Raw genomic sequence first — 19,717 nt, forward strand, 5'->3', positions numbered from 1 at the left:
TTTATTTCATCTGATATTAGTAGAGCATATCCAACTCTCCTTTGGTTACTGTTTGCATGGAATATATATTCCATTCCCTTTGCTTTCAATCTATTTTTGTCTCTGAATTTATTTTTTTTAAGATTTTATTTATTCATTTGAGAGAGAGAGAGCATGCAAGTGGAGAGAGGAGCAGAGGGAGAGAGACAAGCTGATTCCATCCTGAGCATGGAGCCCTATGTGGGGTTTGGTCCCATGACCCCAAGATCAAGACCTGAGCCAAAATCAAGGGTTGGACACTCAACCAACTGAGCTACCCAGGCCCACCTCTTTCTGTCTCTGAATTTAAAGTTTCTCCTGTAAACAGCATAGTTACATCTTGTTTTTTCAATCCATTTGTCAAATCTTTTTTTAATGGCAGTGTTTACTCCAATTACATTTAGTATAAATAACTTATTTTTTATTATGTTCTGTTAGTCACCATATAGTACATCATTAGTTTTTGTTGTAGTGCTCAATGATTCATTAGTTGCATATAACACCTAGTGCTCATCACAGCATGTGCCTTAACTTATAAGGTAGAATTATTAAGTTAAATGGTTTGTATGGTTGGTTGGTGGTGGTGTTTGTTGTTGTTTTTGTTGTTTGCTTGTTTAGTGACTTTTTAGAACTAAGTTCTGGATGCCTGGGAATATACTGAATCATTTCAAGGCCTCCTGTAAACATTTCATTTCCCCATTTTTTAAAAAAGATTTTGTTTGTTTGTTTAGTGGAACGTGGAGCTTAACATGGGGCTTGAACTCACAATCCTGAGATCAAGACCTGAGCTGAGATCAAGAGTTGAATGCTTAACTGACTGAGAAACTTAGGAGACACTTAAGATTTTATTTTTAAGTAATCTCTGCCCCCAGCATGGGGCTTGAACCCACAACTTGGAGATCAAGAGTTGCCTGCTCCAACAACTGAGCTAGCCAGGAGTGCCATCCCCACTTTTTTCAAGCTTTTCAGTTAGCTCATTTGTTGCCATACTTGCTATCCATCACCTTAGCCAGGCTAATATCCAGCATTTGCCTCTGATTATTTTCTGGAAACTCCCCCAGGGAAAAAGCTGTTCATACTGAGCAGGCTATAAGTCAGGTTAAATAAACACAGTCTTGAGAGCAGTGTTTCAGGGAGTCCCCAGACAGGTAAAATAATGGCAGTTCTCTAAGAAAGAGTCTTTGAAGGAGTCCCAACACCATTTTATCTCCTCCAGTGGGTAACACGCTGGTTTTCACCATCATGCTGCAGGCTGTTTTTTTTTTATGGTTACTATGGTACTGAGGAAGGAGTGACAGGGAATAGAGTAAATTTAAACACTGCAAAGTTTTGAATAAATGCTCCCTAGTCACAAGAGTTTGGTTAATTTCTAGAGTTCTTAAAATATTTATTCTGACCCCCCCCTTATTTTGCCATTTTTCTATTTCCTTTATGGAGTAGAGAATTTTAGGAATTCCTCCCTCCATCATCTTCTCATATTACTCCAGTCTAAGAGTTGTTTTGATTGAGAACTTCCCAACCTTTAAAAAATTGCATATCTCAAGTGTCCAGGAAAAATGACCCTGAAAGTTAATTGAATTTTCAGGATCTTCCAGCTATTCCTAAGGTCACTCACCACAATGCTGTTTTTTGTTTGTTTGTTTGACAAGCAAGAATAAAAGTATTATTTTTCACATGTGATTGATATAGAAATGTAGGCCAGGCCGTGTTTCTCCCTCTACTCAAAGTCTTCCAGTATCTCTCCATCTCATTCAGAATAAAAGTTCTGACCTAAAAATTATTGTCCTTTAAGATCACAAATGATCTGTACTGATGTTACCTCTCAGACCTCACATACTGCCACTTTTCCTCATGCTATAGCTGCACTGGCTTCTTTGCCATTCCCCAAAAATGATCGGCATTGTCCCACATCAGGGCCTTTATATCAATTATTCTCTGTCTTGAATGCTCTTCCCCAAGATATGTGTGGCTTACTCCCTCACTTCAGGATTTTTTCCTAAATCTCACTTTAATGAAGCCTGCTTCCACCACTCAATTTAAAATAAGTCTGCCCTAGGACTCTCTGTCCCCTTTACCATGCTTTTTGTCCATAACACTTGTTGCTTTCTAACATACTACTTAATTTTTAATAATTGAGTCTATTGTTGATTGTCAGTTTCCTTCCCTCCCATACCTCCTCACATACATTAATATGAATATTAGTCAAGGTAATTATTTTTTAGTATTTGTTCACTTACATATTCTAAGCATCCAGAACACTGTGTGGCATAGAGTAGATATTCAAAAAATATGTATTAAAATAATTAATCTTTTAATTTTGACCAGATTTTTCTTAATATTTTTTCTGTTTTATGGAATATAAACCAGTGCCTAGTATAGATTTTGGCACTTAATAGGTGTTAATAGTTTTTGATTAGATTACATAATGAATATTATGCTCCATTTTCAACCCTTTGTTTATCCAGTATTGTCAGGTAAATGAAATGTTCCACCTAAATGAACTTTTCCAGAAAACTGATCTCCAAAAAGTCTAGGTTTTAATATTTTTTTATATATCTTATTGGAATAGGTAAAATAGTCTGCATGCCTTCTAAAACATAGCAGAGTTACTATAATTAACTTGTTTTGTTGCTATTTGGAATACTATGGAGAAAAGAATGGGAGTAAGAGTCAAAGTACCTGATTGTGGCAATCATTTCACCTCTTCACTGCACGAGCTTGGACAATTCTGTTAACCATTCTAAACCTCAGTTTTATCATTTGTAAAATTATAATAATTGCCCTGAGTAGCTCATGTATTGTTGTGAGGTTCAGAGAATACAGTGGTTTGGAACACTGTCTGTAAGTTATAAAGCTACCTACAAATGCAAGGTGGAGGTTATATAAATGTTTATGATTTGGGAAGATGCTGGATATAGATGAACTGTTTCCTATTGGTGAGTGTTTAGGGAACAAAGAAGGGGTACGCTCACTATGAAAATGGCTAAGCCTGAGTAACACCAGTGTTGCCTAACATTAGTTGCAGATAATTTTACATTCCTGATGTTCCAGAATAGGTCTCTTTCAAAACAGGAATTTTGCAAGTATCCTTGTACTAAATTACTAATAATTATTGATGTTTTATAGATTTTTAGAGCCAAGGATAACTGTTGTGTTTTTAGGAAAATTTCTTGTGCCCTTAGTGCTAAAAACGTACTCCAAAGTGCATAGACACTCAAATACCTAGGGACCTTTGGGACAGTGAAAAAAGAACAGATGAAGTTAGACCTGTTTGTCAGCTGATGTTCCTCCAGTTGGCCTGGGTGGTTTTTGTTTTGTTTTGTTTTGTTTTTCATTAAGGAAAGCCTAGCAACATGTACTTTTGAGTTCTTCTGACCTTCCTAATCACAAATGGAAAGGAGTAATTTACTCATTTTTGGGTTCTACATTATAGAGGAATTTTAAGATTAATGATAGACTTCTCATTTGGTCAGTAACCATTATTTTTGTTCACAATTCAGTTGATTTAAACAATTTTGGTGAGGATTCTTTTGAAGAATTCAAATGTATAAAAGGAAAATATATTATCTTTATGGCAAATGGACGGTAAGGATGGACCTTTCTCAATGGATGCAGTTTCCCTGTCTCATTCTCTGATGGTTGGAAGGTGAAGCCTAAGAGTGTTTTTAACTAAGCAGTCAGCATGCCAACAGTTCATTTTACCACCCCACTGGCCTCCAGATGTCATTTTCCTAGCCGTGTCTATTGCTTGGTTACAGTAACTGGTCTTTCAGATAATAATCACCAAAACGCAAACCAAAGCAGAGGCTGAGGGAAGGAACAGTAAAACCTGTTTGGCCATCTATATCAAGGCAATTGTAAGAGAAAAATCTTTGGTTTTGGTACAAAGGGAGAGAAAAATGGATGGAATCAGTGTGTTTGTGATATTTTAGACTTTTTAATGACCAACAAATCATCAGTTTTACATCATGTTAAATTAATCAAACTTGGCTCTTTCCAACCTCTATGCCTTTTCAAATGTATCCTTTCCACTGCCTGAAGTGTTCTACATTTCCATTTTACAGTAAGCTAAATTGAGGTCCAAAGAAGTCAAGTGACTTACTCCAAGTTCCAGCTAGTAAGAAGGAAGAGCAAGGACTTGAAAGCAGTTTGTGGAACTATAATGCCCCATTCTCTCCCTACTGTACTACTACACTGGCTCTTTTTGTTATAGTTTCCACTAATTCCTCTATGAGTGTCCCACCTCAAACCTTCAGCACATTTGTGGGGCTTCCCTAGAGTCAGAAAGAAATTTTGGCTTCTTAGTGCTATGAGTCCATCACAGTGTGACTCTCCTAAGGGGAAGAGACTCAGAACAGTCCTTGGGAGAGACTTGGAGAAGGTGGCTATGAAATAATTGGGATGCAGGTTCACATCTTCAGTCTTCTAATTAGTAGTGCCTCAGCTCTCAGTAGGAATGGCAGTGACACCACAGGCAACCTTGACCTCAGTGAGGCAGCATATTTAGGGGAGGCACTAAAAGCTTCTCCAGATTTTCTTGAGGCTGTTGCACAGTTCAGTTAGTCCTTCATGGGGCCCAGGCTTGGGTTTTTTCTTTCATATACCTTTTCCTTTCGTTTTCCCTTTTGTTTTCTTTTCCTTTCATCTTTTCTCCTCCTCACCACCCCAGTCCTTCCTCCTCAACCCTGCCCCTTCCTCCCCCCTCTCCTCTCCTCCTTCTCTTTTTCTTCTCTCTTTTTCTATCTCTCTCATCTTTAATCTTGCTAAGAAACATGTAAGCGTTTTGGTAAGGTCTAAACTATAATCATCTTAATATGTAGCTTTTGAATTTTCAGGACATCAAATCAGAGCAGCACCCAGAAGGAGAACACAGTGCAGATGTGTGTCTGTGTTGTAGTTTATTATATTTCAGTTTTAAAATTTGATCTTAGGTGACCCCCCTTCTAAAAAAACTATATAGGAAGGATATTTAAATAATTAATTTGAAAAGCTCTTTATTATGGAACACTTGATAAATAACATTAAGTACAGTCCTTGTGTGCTTCACAATAAAGATTTCAGCAGTCACTTCAGCCTTAATCATTTACTCTTGTGTTCCACATGATCCCATGAGAATGCCCATCATTCAATTAGCTCCTGTGTACCAAGTACCTGAAACTTGCCAGATACTTCACATATATTATTTTGAATTCTCATGGCCCTGCAAAAAATGGATGATATGATCTCAATTTTATAAGGGAGGAAGCAGATAAATGGATGATATGCTATTTACCCAAGATTATGCTATTTGCTGTAACTACTAAACGATATTGTTGGGATTCACAATGCAGTCCTTCTAACTCCTCTAAGTCTATGATCCTGTCACAGGACCATACTTCTGTGCCACTTAACAAGTGGCTAAGAACAAGTGGCTTTCGCAATCTATGCCTAATAGTCTCTGAATCTCTGGGATGAATTAATTTATTGAGAGATTATTAATTTCTGATCATGCTTCCTCATCATTTTATATACAAAGAAATTGAAACTTGAAGGAAAGCAATGATTTGCCCAACACCTCACAGCAAGTCATTGAATTCAAGCCATGACCTATAGCTTCTTGCCCCATTCCAAAATCCCTTTATATTCTTTTGTATTATTGCTGCTTCATGTGAATTTATGTGTTTATTTCAAGTTTCTAAAAGGCAGAACTTAGGATTTCTCTTTCTCCTCTACAGATTTAAGCACAGGCTGAACAATCGAATTTTCAGTGGGCATTTGTTAACTAGCAAATTTTGTTGTTGTTGTTGTTGATAGCAAATGTACTTTCTCTGACCCTATTAGAAGCACAGCTCCCCTAATTACACAGTGTGTTGAACAGGCAATGCACCTGTTGTGAATGGTTATTCTAAAACTGGGAAGTATAATGTGCTGGGAACCTTTTCTTGTTTTCTGTCTGAGATATTATGAAATATAATTCCCTTGTGTAGATAGGGATACTGAAACCCAAATAGGAGAAAAGATTTGTCTGAAGGTCATAGGGAAATTCATAACAGAGCTGTGCTGATTTTAAATGTATATTTGGAATGCACAATACATGGATATGATACAAAATTTTAAAATCACAAAAAGTTAAAGAGTTAAATAATTCTGAGCTGTCATCCCTCAGGCATGTAGTTCTCTTTCTGGAGGATAACCACTATTTATTAGTTTCTTGTGTATCCATGTAGACATAGCATGTGTATAATAAACATACAAATATATATGTTAAGTATATCAATGTATCAATCAATACACCAGTATTCCTCACAGAACTAGTGTTCTGTATTGTTTTGTATCTAATTTTTTTCACTTTATAGTGTATCTTGGAGATTGTTTCACATCAGTATATATATGTAATAGCTTCATTTTTTAGAATTATTTATTTATTTATTTGTCAGAGAGAGAGAGCATAAGTAGGGAGAGTGGCAGGCAGAGGCTGAGCAAGGAACCCAATGCAGGACTCAATCCCAGGACCCTGGGATCATGACCTGAGCTGAAAGCAGGTGCTTAACTGACTGAGCTACCCAAGCATTCCAATAGCTTCATTTTTAATGGCTGTACTGTGTGCCTATATTGATGGGCAATTATGTTGTTTCTAGTCTTCTGCTCTTATAAACAATGTTTCAGTGAATGTTCCTGTATAAATGTCATGTCATGCATGTGCAAACATGTGGTGGGTCAAAGCATGTGTCCATTTTAATTTTGAAGGCTTTTGCCAAATTTTCCTCCACAAATGTTGTAAGATCATTATTATACAGAACTTAGATCTGATAAAATTTATAAAAGAAATGGTTACATTTTACATGGTACATTGTAAAATGGTACATTTTACAAAAGAGTTATTATGTTGACCTTAAAAAGTGTTCATTACAGAGTTTCTTTAAATGTTCAATCTTTACATTTAAAAGTGAATTCAGTTTAAAGAAATGTTATTTATACACAACTGCTGAGGAATACAGCTATTGGGTAATGCATGTGAAAATGCTAAAATTTCTCTGAAATGCACATGAATCTCTACAAGCTGTGGTCAAGTTATATTATCAAACCCCAGAGGTGTGCTTGGGTGAAAGCATAGGGAGAAAAGAACAATGGGGCCAGACTCAATTAGGAGAAAGGAAAAACTACAATTAGGGAAGAACGAGCTGTGTGCCAGTAAACTGGATTTCTTCCTGGAAGGGGTAAGGGTCAGTGGGGAGCCCTTGATTTTGTAGTGTCTGCTAATTTCCATGCTGTAGATACTCCTGTCAAGAATGACTTAAGCTACCAATATTACAGCACTGAATGTGAAATTGGGAAGTAATGCTCAAAATCAGTTTTTATGAGTCATTACAAGCCAACTCCAGCACAACACTGGACAGAGCTCAAAGGAAGACAGCTTGAGAACATAAAACTTGGGTCTGACCAAATATCAAATGACCTTGGCAGAAGTCAGCTGGCCATTCCTCATGGTGTTTTCCTTGGTGAGTTTGGAGCCTGTACTTCTCCCAAATGGTCTTTCCAAATCTCATCTGAAGAACATCATCTGTTTGGTGCTCCCCAAAGTACTTATCTGAGTGGCCTGAACCTCACTGGTCTCCAGAGTATTCCTTTTCCTTTTGCCAGGGTATAGACTCTGTGCCTGGTGTTGTCTAGCCTGTTCCACAGCCCAAAGCAATATCTTGGGAAAAATTTACCATGAATCAACAATGCTTGGAACTGCATTTCAAAGAAGAGAATTCCTTGGACAATTAAGCCAGAGAGGTTCTAGGCTGCCTTGGCTCCAGAAAAAGTTACATCCATAGGATGCATGGCCCTAAACAGGCCTTAGGCTTGTCCCAGTCTATATAGGTCACTTGGGGGGAGGCACTTACTCCTTTTTTTCTGTAGAGTAGTCGTTTTTTTGTGTTTGTGTGTGTGTGTGTGTGTGTGTGTGTGTGTGTGTGTGTTTCCCCAAGGGGAGGCCCTTAGAGTTCTCCTTGAATCACATCCAGGAGAATTTTGAGACCCCCATCAGAAATTCCAATGTGAATAAAAGACTTCTGAATCCACCTTCCTTAAGTTGCTACTATTTTCTTAATGTCTACCACATTGCCTTCTAAATTAAGGGAACCAAGGCCAAGAGAGAAGTAGAGCTAACACACCAGGCCAGGTCACTTAGGGTTTCAGTGAAACAGAAGGGCTAGTCTTCAGGTCTTCCTCTTTCCTGGTCTGTACTCTTTTACTGTTCTGCACTGCCTCCTGTCTTTGAAGGATTGTGTCAGGGCCCAGTTGAGAAGAAATAACACACTGACAAGGGCAAACATCAGCATCACAGGTCATACAGACCTGGTTTCTGATCCTGCTTCTGCCACTCACTAGCTGGTGACTGTAGGTAAGTCATTCAGCATCTCTGAGACTTATTTTCCTCAATTCTAAAATAGAAACAGTAGCTACCTGGAAGAGTTTTGACAAGAATTAAATGAAGTAACATCTTTGAAGGCAAATTGAATAGTACCCAATGAAAGCACAGTGGGATTCTCCACTTCTTTTTATTGTTCTTCGCCAGGAAGTCAAGTGTTACTCCTCCTTCACACTTTGAATAGGCAGTATGGGTAGTTGTAGAACATTCAGGTCACATAAATCAGGATTGAGGCAAATAAGATATTTGCTCAGTTATGGTGGTTAAATAGAAAGCACATGCTCCCTGGATGGAAACTGAGCTATATGCTTTGGTGTCAGTAAGCACTCTGCACTTCGGGTTTCCTCATATATAAATTGAGGGTAATGGTCTGTACCTTCCTTCCTTTGAAGAAAGTCTCAGTAATATAATGAATATGAAAATTATTTTGAAATAATAAAGCAAATATGCAGAGCATATAGTGGGCAAGAGACTTGAGTTTTAATCCTATCACTGTTATTGACCAATTATTTAATCTTGGTTTTGCCCATTCACCTTTCTGGATCTCAGTTTCCCCATCCGTAAAATGATAATGTTGGACTAGAAGATCCCTGCAGATGTCCTAGCCCCTTCTGATAGTCAAGGAGTTTATTATTTAAATAATAACGGATATGATTTGTATAATGCTTTATGCTTTTTATGTTATTTTCACATGTATTATCGCACATGAGAATAGCACTAAACTACTGGACTATGAATAAGAAGGCCTGGATTTTTGTCCCTATTTTAACATTTTGACTCATTCTATAGCCTTTTTTTTCCCTTAAAGATTTTATTTATTTATTTGAGAGAGAGACAGTGAGAGAGAGCATGAGAGGGGAGAAGGTCAGAGGGAGAAGCAGACTCTCCGTGGGGCTGGGAGCCTGATGTGGGACTCGATTTTGGGACTCTGGGCTCATGACATGAGCCAAAGGCAGCCATTCAACCAACTGAGCCACCCAGGCGCCAGACTCATGCTATAGCCTTAAGCAAGTTTCCACCCACCCCCATTCTCTGAGTCTCAGTTTCTTAATCCATAAAATAGAAGATATGGTGTTTGTGGTTAAATCACTAAGTCTTAACTTTTCCACAAAGGCCTGGGAACTCTTTACAGAGTTTCTCTAAGATAGACCACAATGCTAAGAATGTAGAGAAAAGGAGAAAGGGAGAGGTGTGGCAGGATGAGTTCTAAGTTTCCTATGCCTACTTCAGGTAGATTAGGTTTAATTTTATCTGTTTTCTATATATGGGGCCTCTATGTAATATTTCACTTATAAAAAAAGTTTCACTACCATAGGAAAAAAACTTGATAAATGTGCTGTAAAGTCTTAGGTATTAAAAGGTGGGATTCAAGAAAATATGCTGTTTGGTAGCTTCATTTTTGTTGTTTTAACAAAACAGAATATTGTGAACACCCTTCTGAGTTAAAAAAAAAAAAATGACTCACAGCATTCTACTGCATAAATATGGGATAATTTGACCATCCCCTTAATGTTGGACATTTACATTTTTCCAATATTCCCTATTTTCATAATGCTATATTGAACTTCTTCTTTATGCTTAAATAATTATTTTCTCATAAAAAAGATTTCAAGAAATGGAATTACTGGTTAAAGGTTATTTGTATTTAATTTTGGGGGGGGTATGTTCCAAAATTGTTCTCTAAAAGTATACAGTCCTACCAGTAATATATCTGTGCCAATATTTGGTATTTAATCTTTGCCAGTCTGACTTATGAAAATGACATCTTATTTAATTTGTATTTGTTATTTCCAGTGAAATTGAAGTTCAACAATTTTCATATATTTATCGGTCTTTTGTATTTATTCTTTTAATTTATTTTTCATGTTTTTTGTCTATTTTTCTATTGCACAGCTCATCTTTATATATCAAGGAAATTGACCACTGCTTTTACATGCTTGATGCCAATATGTTTTCCTTTGTTTGTGGTTGTCTTTAAGTTTTATAAGAAAGTTTAAATGTCTTCTAGTCGAGTCTATCAAAATTTTCACTTATATTCTGTATTGCCATTCTTTAAAAAGCCTTATTCTACCTTTAAAAATAAAAAAAAAACTATATTTCCCAACAGTACTTTAATGCTTTCCTCTTTTTTTTTATTGACATCTGTAATCCATATGGAGTTTAGTTTGGATGGTAGTAATTTAAGTTTTTTCACTTTCCCAAATGATCAACCAGTTGTTCTGACACCATTTAATGAATAAGTCATCCTTTCTTCACTTATTAGGATAAAATACTATATATATGGAGTCTGTTTCTGTCTTTTCTGATCTCTTCTACAGATCAATCTATACTGGAGCCATTACCAAACTGCTATAATTATTATGGCATTTTAATACTTTAAATGTTTGGTAAAAATTTTTTTCAAAAATATCTTGGCAATATCACACATTTTACTCCTTCAGGTAAACTTTGCAATTGTTTTGTCAAGATTTGTTTGGGTTGCTTTAAATTTGTAGATTTCACTGTGGAGAAGGGGACCAAAATCTTTACAATATTATATCTTTCCATCTAGGAATACTGTATATCTTTTTACTTAACTCATGTCTTCTCTTACATTCATATATATATATATATATATATATATAGAGAGAGAGAGAGAGAGAGAGAGAGTTTCAGCCATATAAGTTCTGCATTTGCACTCTAGTTATAAAGTATGAGAAACCCAATGTTCTTCAGTCTTTTCTATAGCTTCATGATGAACATGAATTTTTGATCCTCTTATTTGCCTGATATAATACTGCAGGAGTTGGTAACTCCCCTGCCTTAACTGATCTGCTTTAAGCAGAATTTTTCAGAATGAACATATTGAAGGAAGCCTGACCAAACATTGGCCTCAACTCATATTGCCTGGCAGCACCAATGGGGATGACCCTCCCTCCCCCCAAAAAAAAAAAACGCAGTAGAAATGGGAAGTCTACTTAATCTCACAAAACAAACTGAGGGTTGCCGGGGGGAGGGAGTTTGGGAGAAGGGGGTGGGATTATGGACATTGGGGAGGGTATGTGATTTGGTGAGTGCTGTGAAGTGTGTAAACCTGGTGATTCACAGACCTGTACCCCTGGGGATAAAATATATGTTTATCAAAAATAAAAAATTAAAAAAAAAAAAAAAAGAAATGGGAAGTCTATGGAGAAAATATTTGAAGTTGGTCTCCTCACCTCTATTCCTGCCTGAGTTTTGGATCATACTTATTAAGCTTTCTGATGGAAGAATAGGACCATGAAGAAACATGAAGAAAACCATTAGGGCAGTAAAGGACTTCAGACCCAGCTGGCATGCAGAGGACCTTATGTTATCCCATTATGTGACCATTCATGGTAGTCAAGGGCTTTCAGCTGTTCCAATCGAAGATTTATCAAGCATTAAATGTGCAGCCTGTTTGCAATTCTAGAATGTAAACTTAATCTCCTTCAATGCGAGAGGGGATTGTTGTATTTTGCCAGAAATTTCATAATGACATTTTTGTGAGACCGATTATAGGTTAATATAAGCTTGTTATTGAAGGTCAACAGTGTCAAAGAGCTAGGTATAATATTTGTAGACTCTGAGGAGGAAGAGATGGATAGGAGTTTGTGGTTGTCTGTGTTAATTATTCAGTCACCTAGGCTACCATATCCAATAGAGGACTTTCTAAGACCACCTTGGATCAGGCAGGCCCAGATCTCACTTATACTTCTGTCAGCTGAATACTGAGAAGGCATTCACAGGGCCATACACTTGCTAGACAATGAACAAAGATACCTAACACCTACAGAGTGCTCTCTTGAGGCTACACTCACCCACACTACATCTCCATTGGATGCAGGTGCCAAATTTTTCTCTAGCTCTATCACCAACTTCCTATGGCTCGTGACATGTCATTTCAATACTTTGTGTCCATTTTCATAAATGGGGAGTCAGGGCATCACATTGGGACATTTTGTTATAAGACTTTTAATATCCTTTACAGTCCAAAGATGATGTAGTTCTAATTAGACCCAACGCGTTGAGGTCCAAGGAGACAAATACTGAGTTTCCTGGAAAGAATAGCCTTATAAAATGGAATCCAGAAATGGAATAGGCTGCAATTCATGAAAGGATGGGACAACCCTTTACAGGGATGTTACATAGGGGATTCAAGCCTTGTACAGAGGAGTGGGTGTATTGTGACCAAATACCTTTTAAAATTCTTTCCAATCTGTGAGAATCATAGCCTTATGGACAATGATTTTGAACAAACTAACAGTGTGATGCTGGGCAGGTCAATTTCATCTTAGCATCATTTTTTTCACTTATATAATGGGGTATACGATAATCCCTATTAGACTACTTTGTACAAGATTGTTATTAACTTTTGTGAGCGAATCAAATGGGAGACATTCTAATCTTATGTTATTATATTTCATAATATGTTTTAATTTATTGTTACTATATGTTATTAGATGTTTTATAGTTATATAAAGGTTATATAAAAATATATATTATATATAAATTTATATATTTAATATATAGGAAGCATATTTAATATATAGGAAGTATAAATATATATTTATATATTTAATATATAATAAAAGGAAGACAAAGCAACTTTTTTGATTGTCCATTAAAAAAATGAAGAATTATAAAAAAATTTAAAAATGAAGAATTATTAGAAAAAAGTAGCAAAATAAAAATCAAATATAGAAAAAATTATATATAAAATATATAAATTTATATATATAATCAAATATAGAAAAGATTATATATAAAATATAGAAATTTATATATAATGAAATATAGAAAAATTATATATAAAATATAAATTTATAAATATTTATAAATATTTATAAATTTATAAGTATTTATATAAAATATATAAATTTATATATAATTTTTTCTATATTTGATTTTTTTGCTACTTTTTTCTAATAATTCTTCATTTTTAAATTATTTTATAATTCTTCATTTTTTTAGTGGACAATCAAAAAAGTTGCTTTGTCTTTCTTTTCAATATATAAACTTAATTTTCCTATTTCTTTTTTTAATTTTTATTTAATTTTTTAAATTTTTTTCAGTGTTCCAGAATTCATTGTTTATGCCCCACGTCCAGTGCTCCATATATCTAAATTTATTATTATATAAATACATGTACATATTTTATATATTTTTATATAAAGATAAAGATATATAATATATATTATTATGTATTATATTTTAATTCATTGTTATAATAAAGAACCCTGGTAACTTCAGCCATACTGGAGAAGTAGAATAAATAGAAAAGAAGTAATAGCAACCCAGTGGTTGTACACTGGTTCTGCTATCATTTGGGGGTTGGTAATTCAGGCAGGAGAAGTGGATTGAAAGCAACCTAAAGAGGGTGTTCCATTCCCTGTTTTTGTTCCTAATCCTGTTTTGTTCCATTCCCTGTTTTGTTCCTTAACTGCAGATGAGTCACAGTTCCCATTTTTAGGAGATTCCTTCTATATCCATCTTTGGGACCCTCACCCACATGTTAAGTGTCATTTAAAACTTTAAAGGCACTATTCTAGGGGTGCCTGGGTGGCTCAGTCATTAAGTGTCTGCCTTCAGCTCAGGTCATAATCCCAAAATCCTGGGATCCAGTCCCACACCGGGCTCCCTGCTCAGCAGGAAGCCTGCTTCTCCCTCTCCCACTCCCCTGATTGTATTCCCTCTCTCACTGTCTTTATCTTTCTGTCAAATAAATAAAATCTTTTTAGAAAGTAAGTAAAGGCACTATTCTACTTCAAAAGAAACACACATCATATGTATGAATTTATACGACTTATTATGTTATATACTTTATGTGATCACACATACACACATATATAAAGATAATTTAAGAACCCTATTGTGGGAGTATGTACACCCACACCCATGTGCATTCACACATACATGAGTACACATACATGTGTATAAGCATATATTTTATACATATGTTGCATATGGATTGCAATAACAATGCCCCTCTAATACTGTTAAGTGCATTGATTTTTGAAGGACTTTAGAAAACAAAGAGAAAAGACTGAATGCAGACATAAGAGGCAATGTTACAATAAGTTGCTATCCTAAAAGAAGAAAGTTGAGGGACAAGAGACCATTATTTTGGTTAATGTCTTGCTTATTGATAATACTTAGACTCCACAAATATATTATGGATAAAATCCAGATATCATTTAAGGCTTTGATCTGGATATGGAATTGCTAAGTGTGTTGTACAGCTGAAATTAATATAGCACTGTGTGTTAACTACACCGGAATTAAAGTAAATAAAAGACTCCTTGAGCTGGAAAAGATTTTAGTGATTTTTCCAGTTCAAACATTACATACTATCAGTGGAGCCCAGAGAGGATAAAGGACTTGTCTAAGGTCGTATAGTGAGTTAGTAATAAGACTGAACAAGGATTCCATCTTGTGACTTCCAGCCTAGTGCCCTCTCAGTTATCTGGGACTTAAAACTTTTTCTTCAGCAGATACTTTCCTCTGTATCCTTAACAGCTATTACAAGGTCTGGCCCATAATAAATGTTCAGTAAGTTAAATGTATTGGTTGCACTGGGCTTTGCACTTATTCCTGGGTAAATTGTAAAGGATATCTGCATTTTAGGTCACATTGTTTTAGGCCAGGAGACACTCTGGGACAAAGTATGAACTATAGCCAGGGAGATGAGCCAAATTGAAAAAAAATATTTTCATACTTTTACCACTCATTCAGAGGGTGTTTACTTTTAGCAGCAGACTCTAGAACTCCTGTGGGAGCCCTAATCCAGTGGCTCTGCAACCATTCATTTACCAACTTGGGTTCATGAGCTGCTTTATTTTTCACCCCTGTGGAAGAAGGGATTCTTCAAAGGAGTATTCATAATGACCCAGTTTTACTAATTAATGTGAAAACTAGATCTAAAGGTTGCAATAGCACCAAAATTGTGGGGATGTTCCTGTTCTAGAATACCCACAGCACTGAACATGAACCTACTGGAGTTAGATATAGGGCCTCCCTTCTAGGAGTTGATACTCAAAGATTGAATGGCACTCATAGCGCCATCCTTTCTGTGCATATGACAATCCTCAGTTTGTGTAAGGAAAAGGCTGTCAGTTGGGGAACCTGGGTGGCTCAGTTGGTTAAGTGTCCAACTCTTAATTTCAGCTCAGGTCTTGATCTCAAGGTCACGAGTTTGAGCCCCACATTGGGCTCTGTGCTGGGTATGGAGCCTACTTAAAAAAAGACTGTTAGTAAATTATGTGTTCTGTTTATACCAAAAAAAAAAAAAAATCCAGTAGCATGGTGGAAAGAGTACTGGCTTGGAGGCCTTAGTTTTCTCATCTGTTAAGTAAAAGTAATGGTAGTAGTATCTACGTGTTATTCATTTAAATAGAATAACTGTGGTTATTCATTTAAATAGCATATATAAACTTGCCAACACAGGCTTTGTTCGAGGTAGGTACCTATAAAATAGTAATATTATTCCTTCATTAACCTCCAATTGAGTGTTCTTCAAGCAAGTCACCTTCCCAGAACTCATCCTTGGGTTGTACTGGGGTGATTTTTAACAGTTCCTTCAAGTCCAGCATTTTGGAAACCTTTGACAAGAGAAGGGAATGAGAGAGAAAAGTGGGGGGAGAAAGGGAGGAAGGGAGGAAAGAAGGAAGAAAAACAAAAGTCTTAAAAAAAAAAAAAAAAGGTCTTGCTGACCTGGCTACTACTGAATGCCCGGTCTGTACATTTTAGGCTGAGAAGGGAAAGAGGAGAAAAGCTATAGCTGAATTTATGTGTTTTTGTCCCTGCTATCAAATAGCAATTTATCTTCCCTACCACAAACATGCCTCCTCTGCCAAAAGAAACCTCCCTAAAATCCCAGTCTCTCCCATAAACTAAAGCACAGCAGTAAATAAGAGTGACTTGGATTAAAAAAAAAGAAGAAGAAGAAGAAGAAGAAGGGGTGGAGTAGGGGGATTCACAAGCTCAGGCTGTCTAAAGGCTCCAAGCATGAGAAGTTCTGCATGTTTCAGAGCAGCAGGGTATGTATCTTTGTCTATTTCTTTTGGTGACTGTGCCTACGTATCTTTCTGTACCAGTTGTGTATTCATTCAGTGTTTGTTGAAGGCCTACTGTATGCCAGGCATCTGTTGGGAGCAAGGAGGTAAAATATTGAGTAAAATGTGTTTTTTAGTGGCCTCCATGTTTTTTCTTTGAGCAGCTGTGATCCTGCGGACCTCTGGGTCTGAGCATGTGTGTATGTGTATAAGTATGATTCTGTGTATCTGTGACAACTCCAAATGTGCACAACAGAAATTGTTTTTCTTCTGCTGGCTTCAGAGGACTTCTTTCACCTGTTGTGATTCACTTCACAAAGAGTGAGGTTCATCTCTGATTTTTATAACCCACAGGATCAGGGATATGATCACTATCAATTTAAAAACAATTAGAAGTCTCTTGGTGTTCTCTTTTATAGAAGTTTTACCTGTATTTTTATTATGAAAAATAAGCACTGTAATAGCTTAAGTATGACCCCTTGAATGATTACAGTTGTTAGGAGGTAGAAACATTGCCTAAATCCAAATGGCTGTGTCATGCTAAAAGAGTGATAATTTCTGCCATTGGTCACTTTCCCATGGACACTCTTAGCTTTCTTTTTTTTTTTTTTCAAGATTTTATTTATTTGTCAGAGAGAGAGGGAAAGTGGGATAGCAAGTGCACAAACAAGGGGATGGGCAGAGGGAGAAGCAGGCTCCCCACCAAGTAGGGAGGCCAGTGTGAGGCTTGATCTCAGGACCCCGGGATCATGCCCTAGCCAAAGGAAGACACTTAACTGAGCCACCCAGGATCCCCATTCTTAGCTTTTAGTAAAGGTAGAACATCTTACTTCTATACACCTTGTCATAGTCCTTGTCATAAAGTATAGCAAGACCTCAATTGTTCAACCTTATAAAAACACCTATGAAAACCAAACAATATAGCATATAAGTAAACCAGGCTGAGTGATTTTGTGTGATCAAATTGTTTAGGGCTATTCTCTGTCCACTTCTCTCGTTCGGCAGGATGTATCCTTATGCCATTTCTGCCTAGAAATACTAAAGGAGAGAGACTCTGGAAATGCATCATGGGGCATCTACTGTTCTGTTTGTTCTCCCAGGTAAACAGAAGTACCTGTGTGCCAGCAGAAACGATTGCACCATTGATAAATTCCGAAGGAAAAATTGCCCATCTTGTCGCCTCCGGAAATGCTATGAAGCAGGGATGACTCTGGGAGGTATGATACTTTTCTTCTTTTTTTCATTTTCTCCCTCTCCCTCCTTCATCCTCTGATTGTCTCTTTAAACCAGATGTTCCTCTTTTGGTGCTTCTGAGATGGCCAGCTGTGCTCTAGACAGAAACTCACTCCTTCATACCCAACATGGCCATCAGCCAGCTAATGCCTTTCTTTATCCTTAACCATGTCACATCCCACTCTGGGGCTCAACACTGGAGCAGGAGGTGTGATGCAGGGATCAGGACCCATCAGGGGGTGAGTGAGTATGGAGATGATTATGAAGGATTCCCCAGGGGACACGGTGATACTGGCCTTATGTTGTTGAATGATGACCAGGATGAAAGAATTACAGAATCCAGAGTAATCACAGGTGCAAAATGACTCAGGCACAGGCTGGACCTGAACACCGAGGAATATCCTCAGTTAACTACCCCTATATTGTAGGACTGGCCACCTGGAATGAAAAGCTGCTTCTCTTTGGCACCTATGACTAGGATGTCAAGCAGAACCAGTTTCCTATCCCATATCTCCCAGGGTTGAGCAGGCCTTTTAATCATTTCCCTTTCTTTGCAAATCTGTTAATAACTTCCAACATTTTTTTTTCATAACACAGTGGCTTGACAAAAGGAAGATACAGTTTTTCAAGTGCAGCCATTCATCCTAAGGCTCTCTGTCCCCTAGTCTGTGTCTACTCTGAGCACTGTCAGGATTCCAGAAAGGCTTGGCTTTCCTTCCATTTTTCCCCCTCCAAATTTTGCATTTCTTCGTGTTTACATCTGTGCAATGGCAGGGTACCCCCTGCTGCCCGCTGCTTCTAAAAAGAAGCACAATTTCTAAGAAAAGCAAGCTTATTAGCCTACTTTGATTTGGAAATGGAACTCTGAAGAAAAGCAAGCTCTCTTCTGAATGCCTGAAACAATAGTCTCCTACCTGAATATTCATTATCAGCCTGGAAAACCCAAGTTCCTAGAATCCTGCCTTTTTCCCTGCCCCTCTCAAGGCTAATTTAGAGCACTTGTCCATCTCTGGCTTTCTGCAAGGTGCTCAATACCTTGTCTGCCTATGTACATGTTTATAGAAACCAACTTGTTTTCTATGTGTGGGTCTTCATGTTGATAACTGTATCTTCCCCTCCTTACAGGGCAATAATAGCCTTTAAACGGACCAAAGTACTACAAATGAATTGATTCAGGTTCAGTTTGAGACAGTCGCAACAGAACCATGTCAAGTAGTGTCTAGCACCCCCAGACATCACAGGCAGATGCTCTGTGAGTAGTTTTCCAGGCAGCCACATTAAATGAGACTCAAATATCAGAGAAAGACTAATCTTGTTCTTATTTTTTTGGTATACTCTAGAGAAATCTTACAATTGTGGTCTGTAGTGGGGAGGAAGAAGCAGGACTGGTATAGGGAAGTACAGAAGGAAAGTCAGGAAAGGTAACAAAAGGGGACTGGATATGAAGAAGTTTTCTTCATATGAATGTTGCAACCCTATGGTGAGAGTTCTGATACACTCAGCTCTCAGTTATTTAGCTCTCTGTGAATTGTGTGTAAGAGATGGGGCTCCCAGGTAGAGACCCCCCTCAGTTTTTCATCTGCTGATATGAATTGTAAGCCTGCTTTGACACAGGTAAAGTTTAATTGTAACCAAAGATCTCTGAAAATTTGAGTCCAAATCTTAAAATAAAGGGAAATCCTTTCTTTTTTTAAGATTTTATTTATTTATTTGACAGAGAGAGATCAAAAGTAGGCAGAGGGGCAGGCAGAGAGAGAGAGGAGGAAGCAGGCTCCCTGCTGAGCAGAGAGCCCGATGCTGGACTTGATCCCAGGACCCTGAGACCATGACCTGAGCCGAAGGCAGTGCCTTAACCCACTGAGCCACCCAGGCGCCCCTGGGTCCAAATCTTAAAATTAGTTTCATGTTTCAGCCAACATCTCTCAGTATAAAACAGTCTGTAACATGATTATAGTGAAACCCTTTCAAAAAAGAGTAATTTCACTACTCCATATATCAGTGAGGCATAAATCTGTAAATT

At 37.2% G+C, this 19,717-nt stretch overlaps 1 protein-coding gene across 1 annotated transcript in view; it reads left to right on the forward strand.

Moving 5' to 3' along the window:
• Positions 1-19,717, forward strand: part of AR (androgen receptor) — a 207,116-nt gene that overhangs the window by 150,950 nt on the left and 36,449 nt on the right. The window contains exon 3 of the mRNA XM_004780423.3: positions 17,565-17,681. Within this exon, the coding sequence (XP_004780480.1) occupies positions 17,565-17,681 (117 nt within the window). The remainder of the gene's footprint in view (positions 1-17,564; positions 17,682-19,717) is intronic.

Source organism: Mustela putorius, unplaced genomic scaffold, assembly GCF_011764305.1.
Source record: "Mustela putorius furo isolate JIRA1106 unplaced genomic scaffold, ASM1176430v1.1 tig00003985_pilon_pilon_pilon, whole genome shotgun sequence".
Taxonomy (NCBI): domain Eukaryota; kingdom Metazoa; phylum Chordata; class Mammalia; order Carnivora; family Mustelidae; genus Mustela; species Mustela putorius.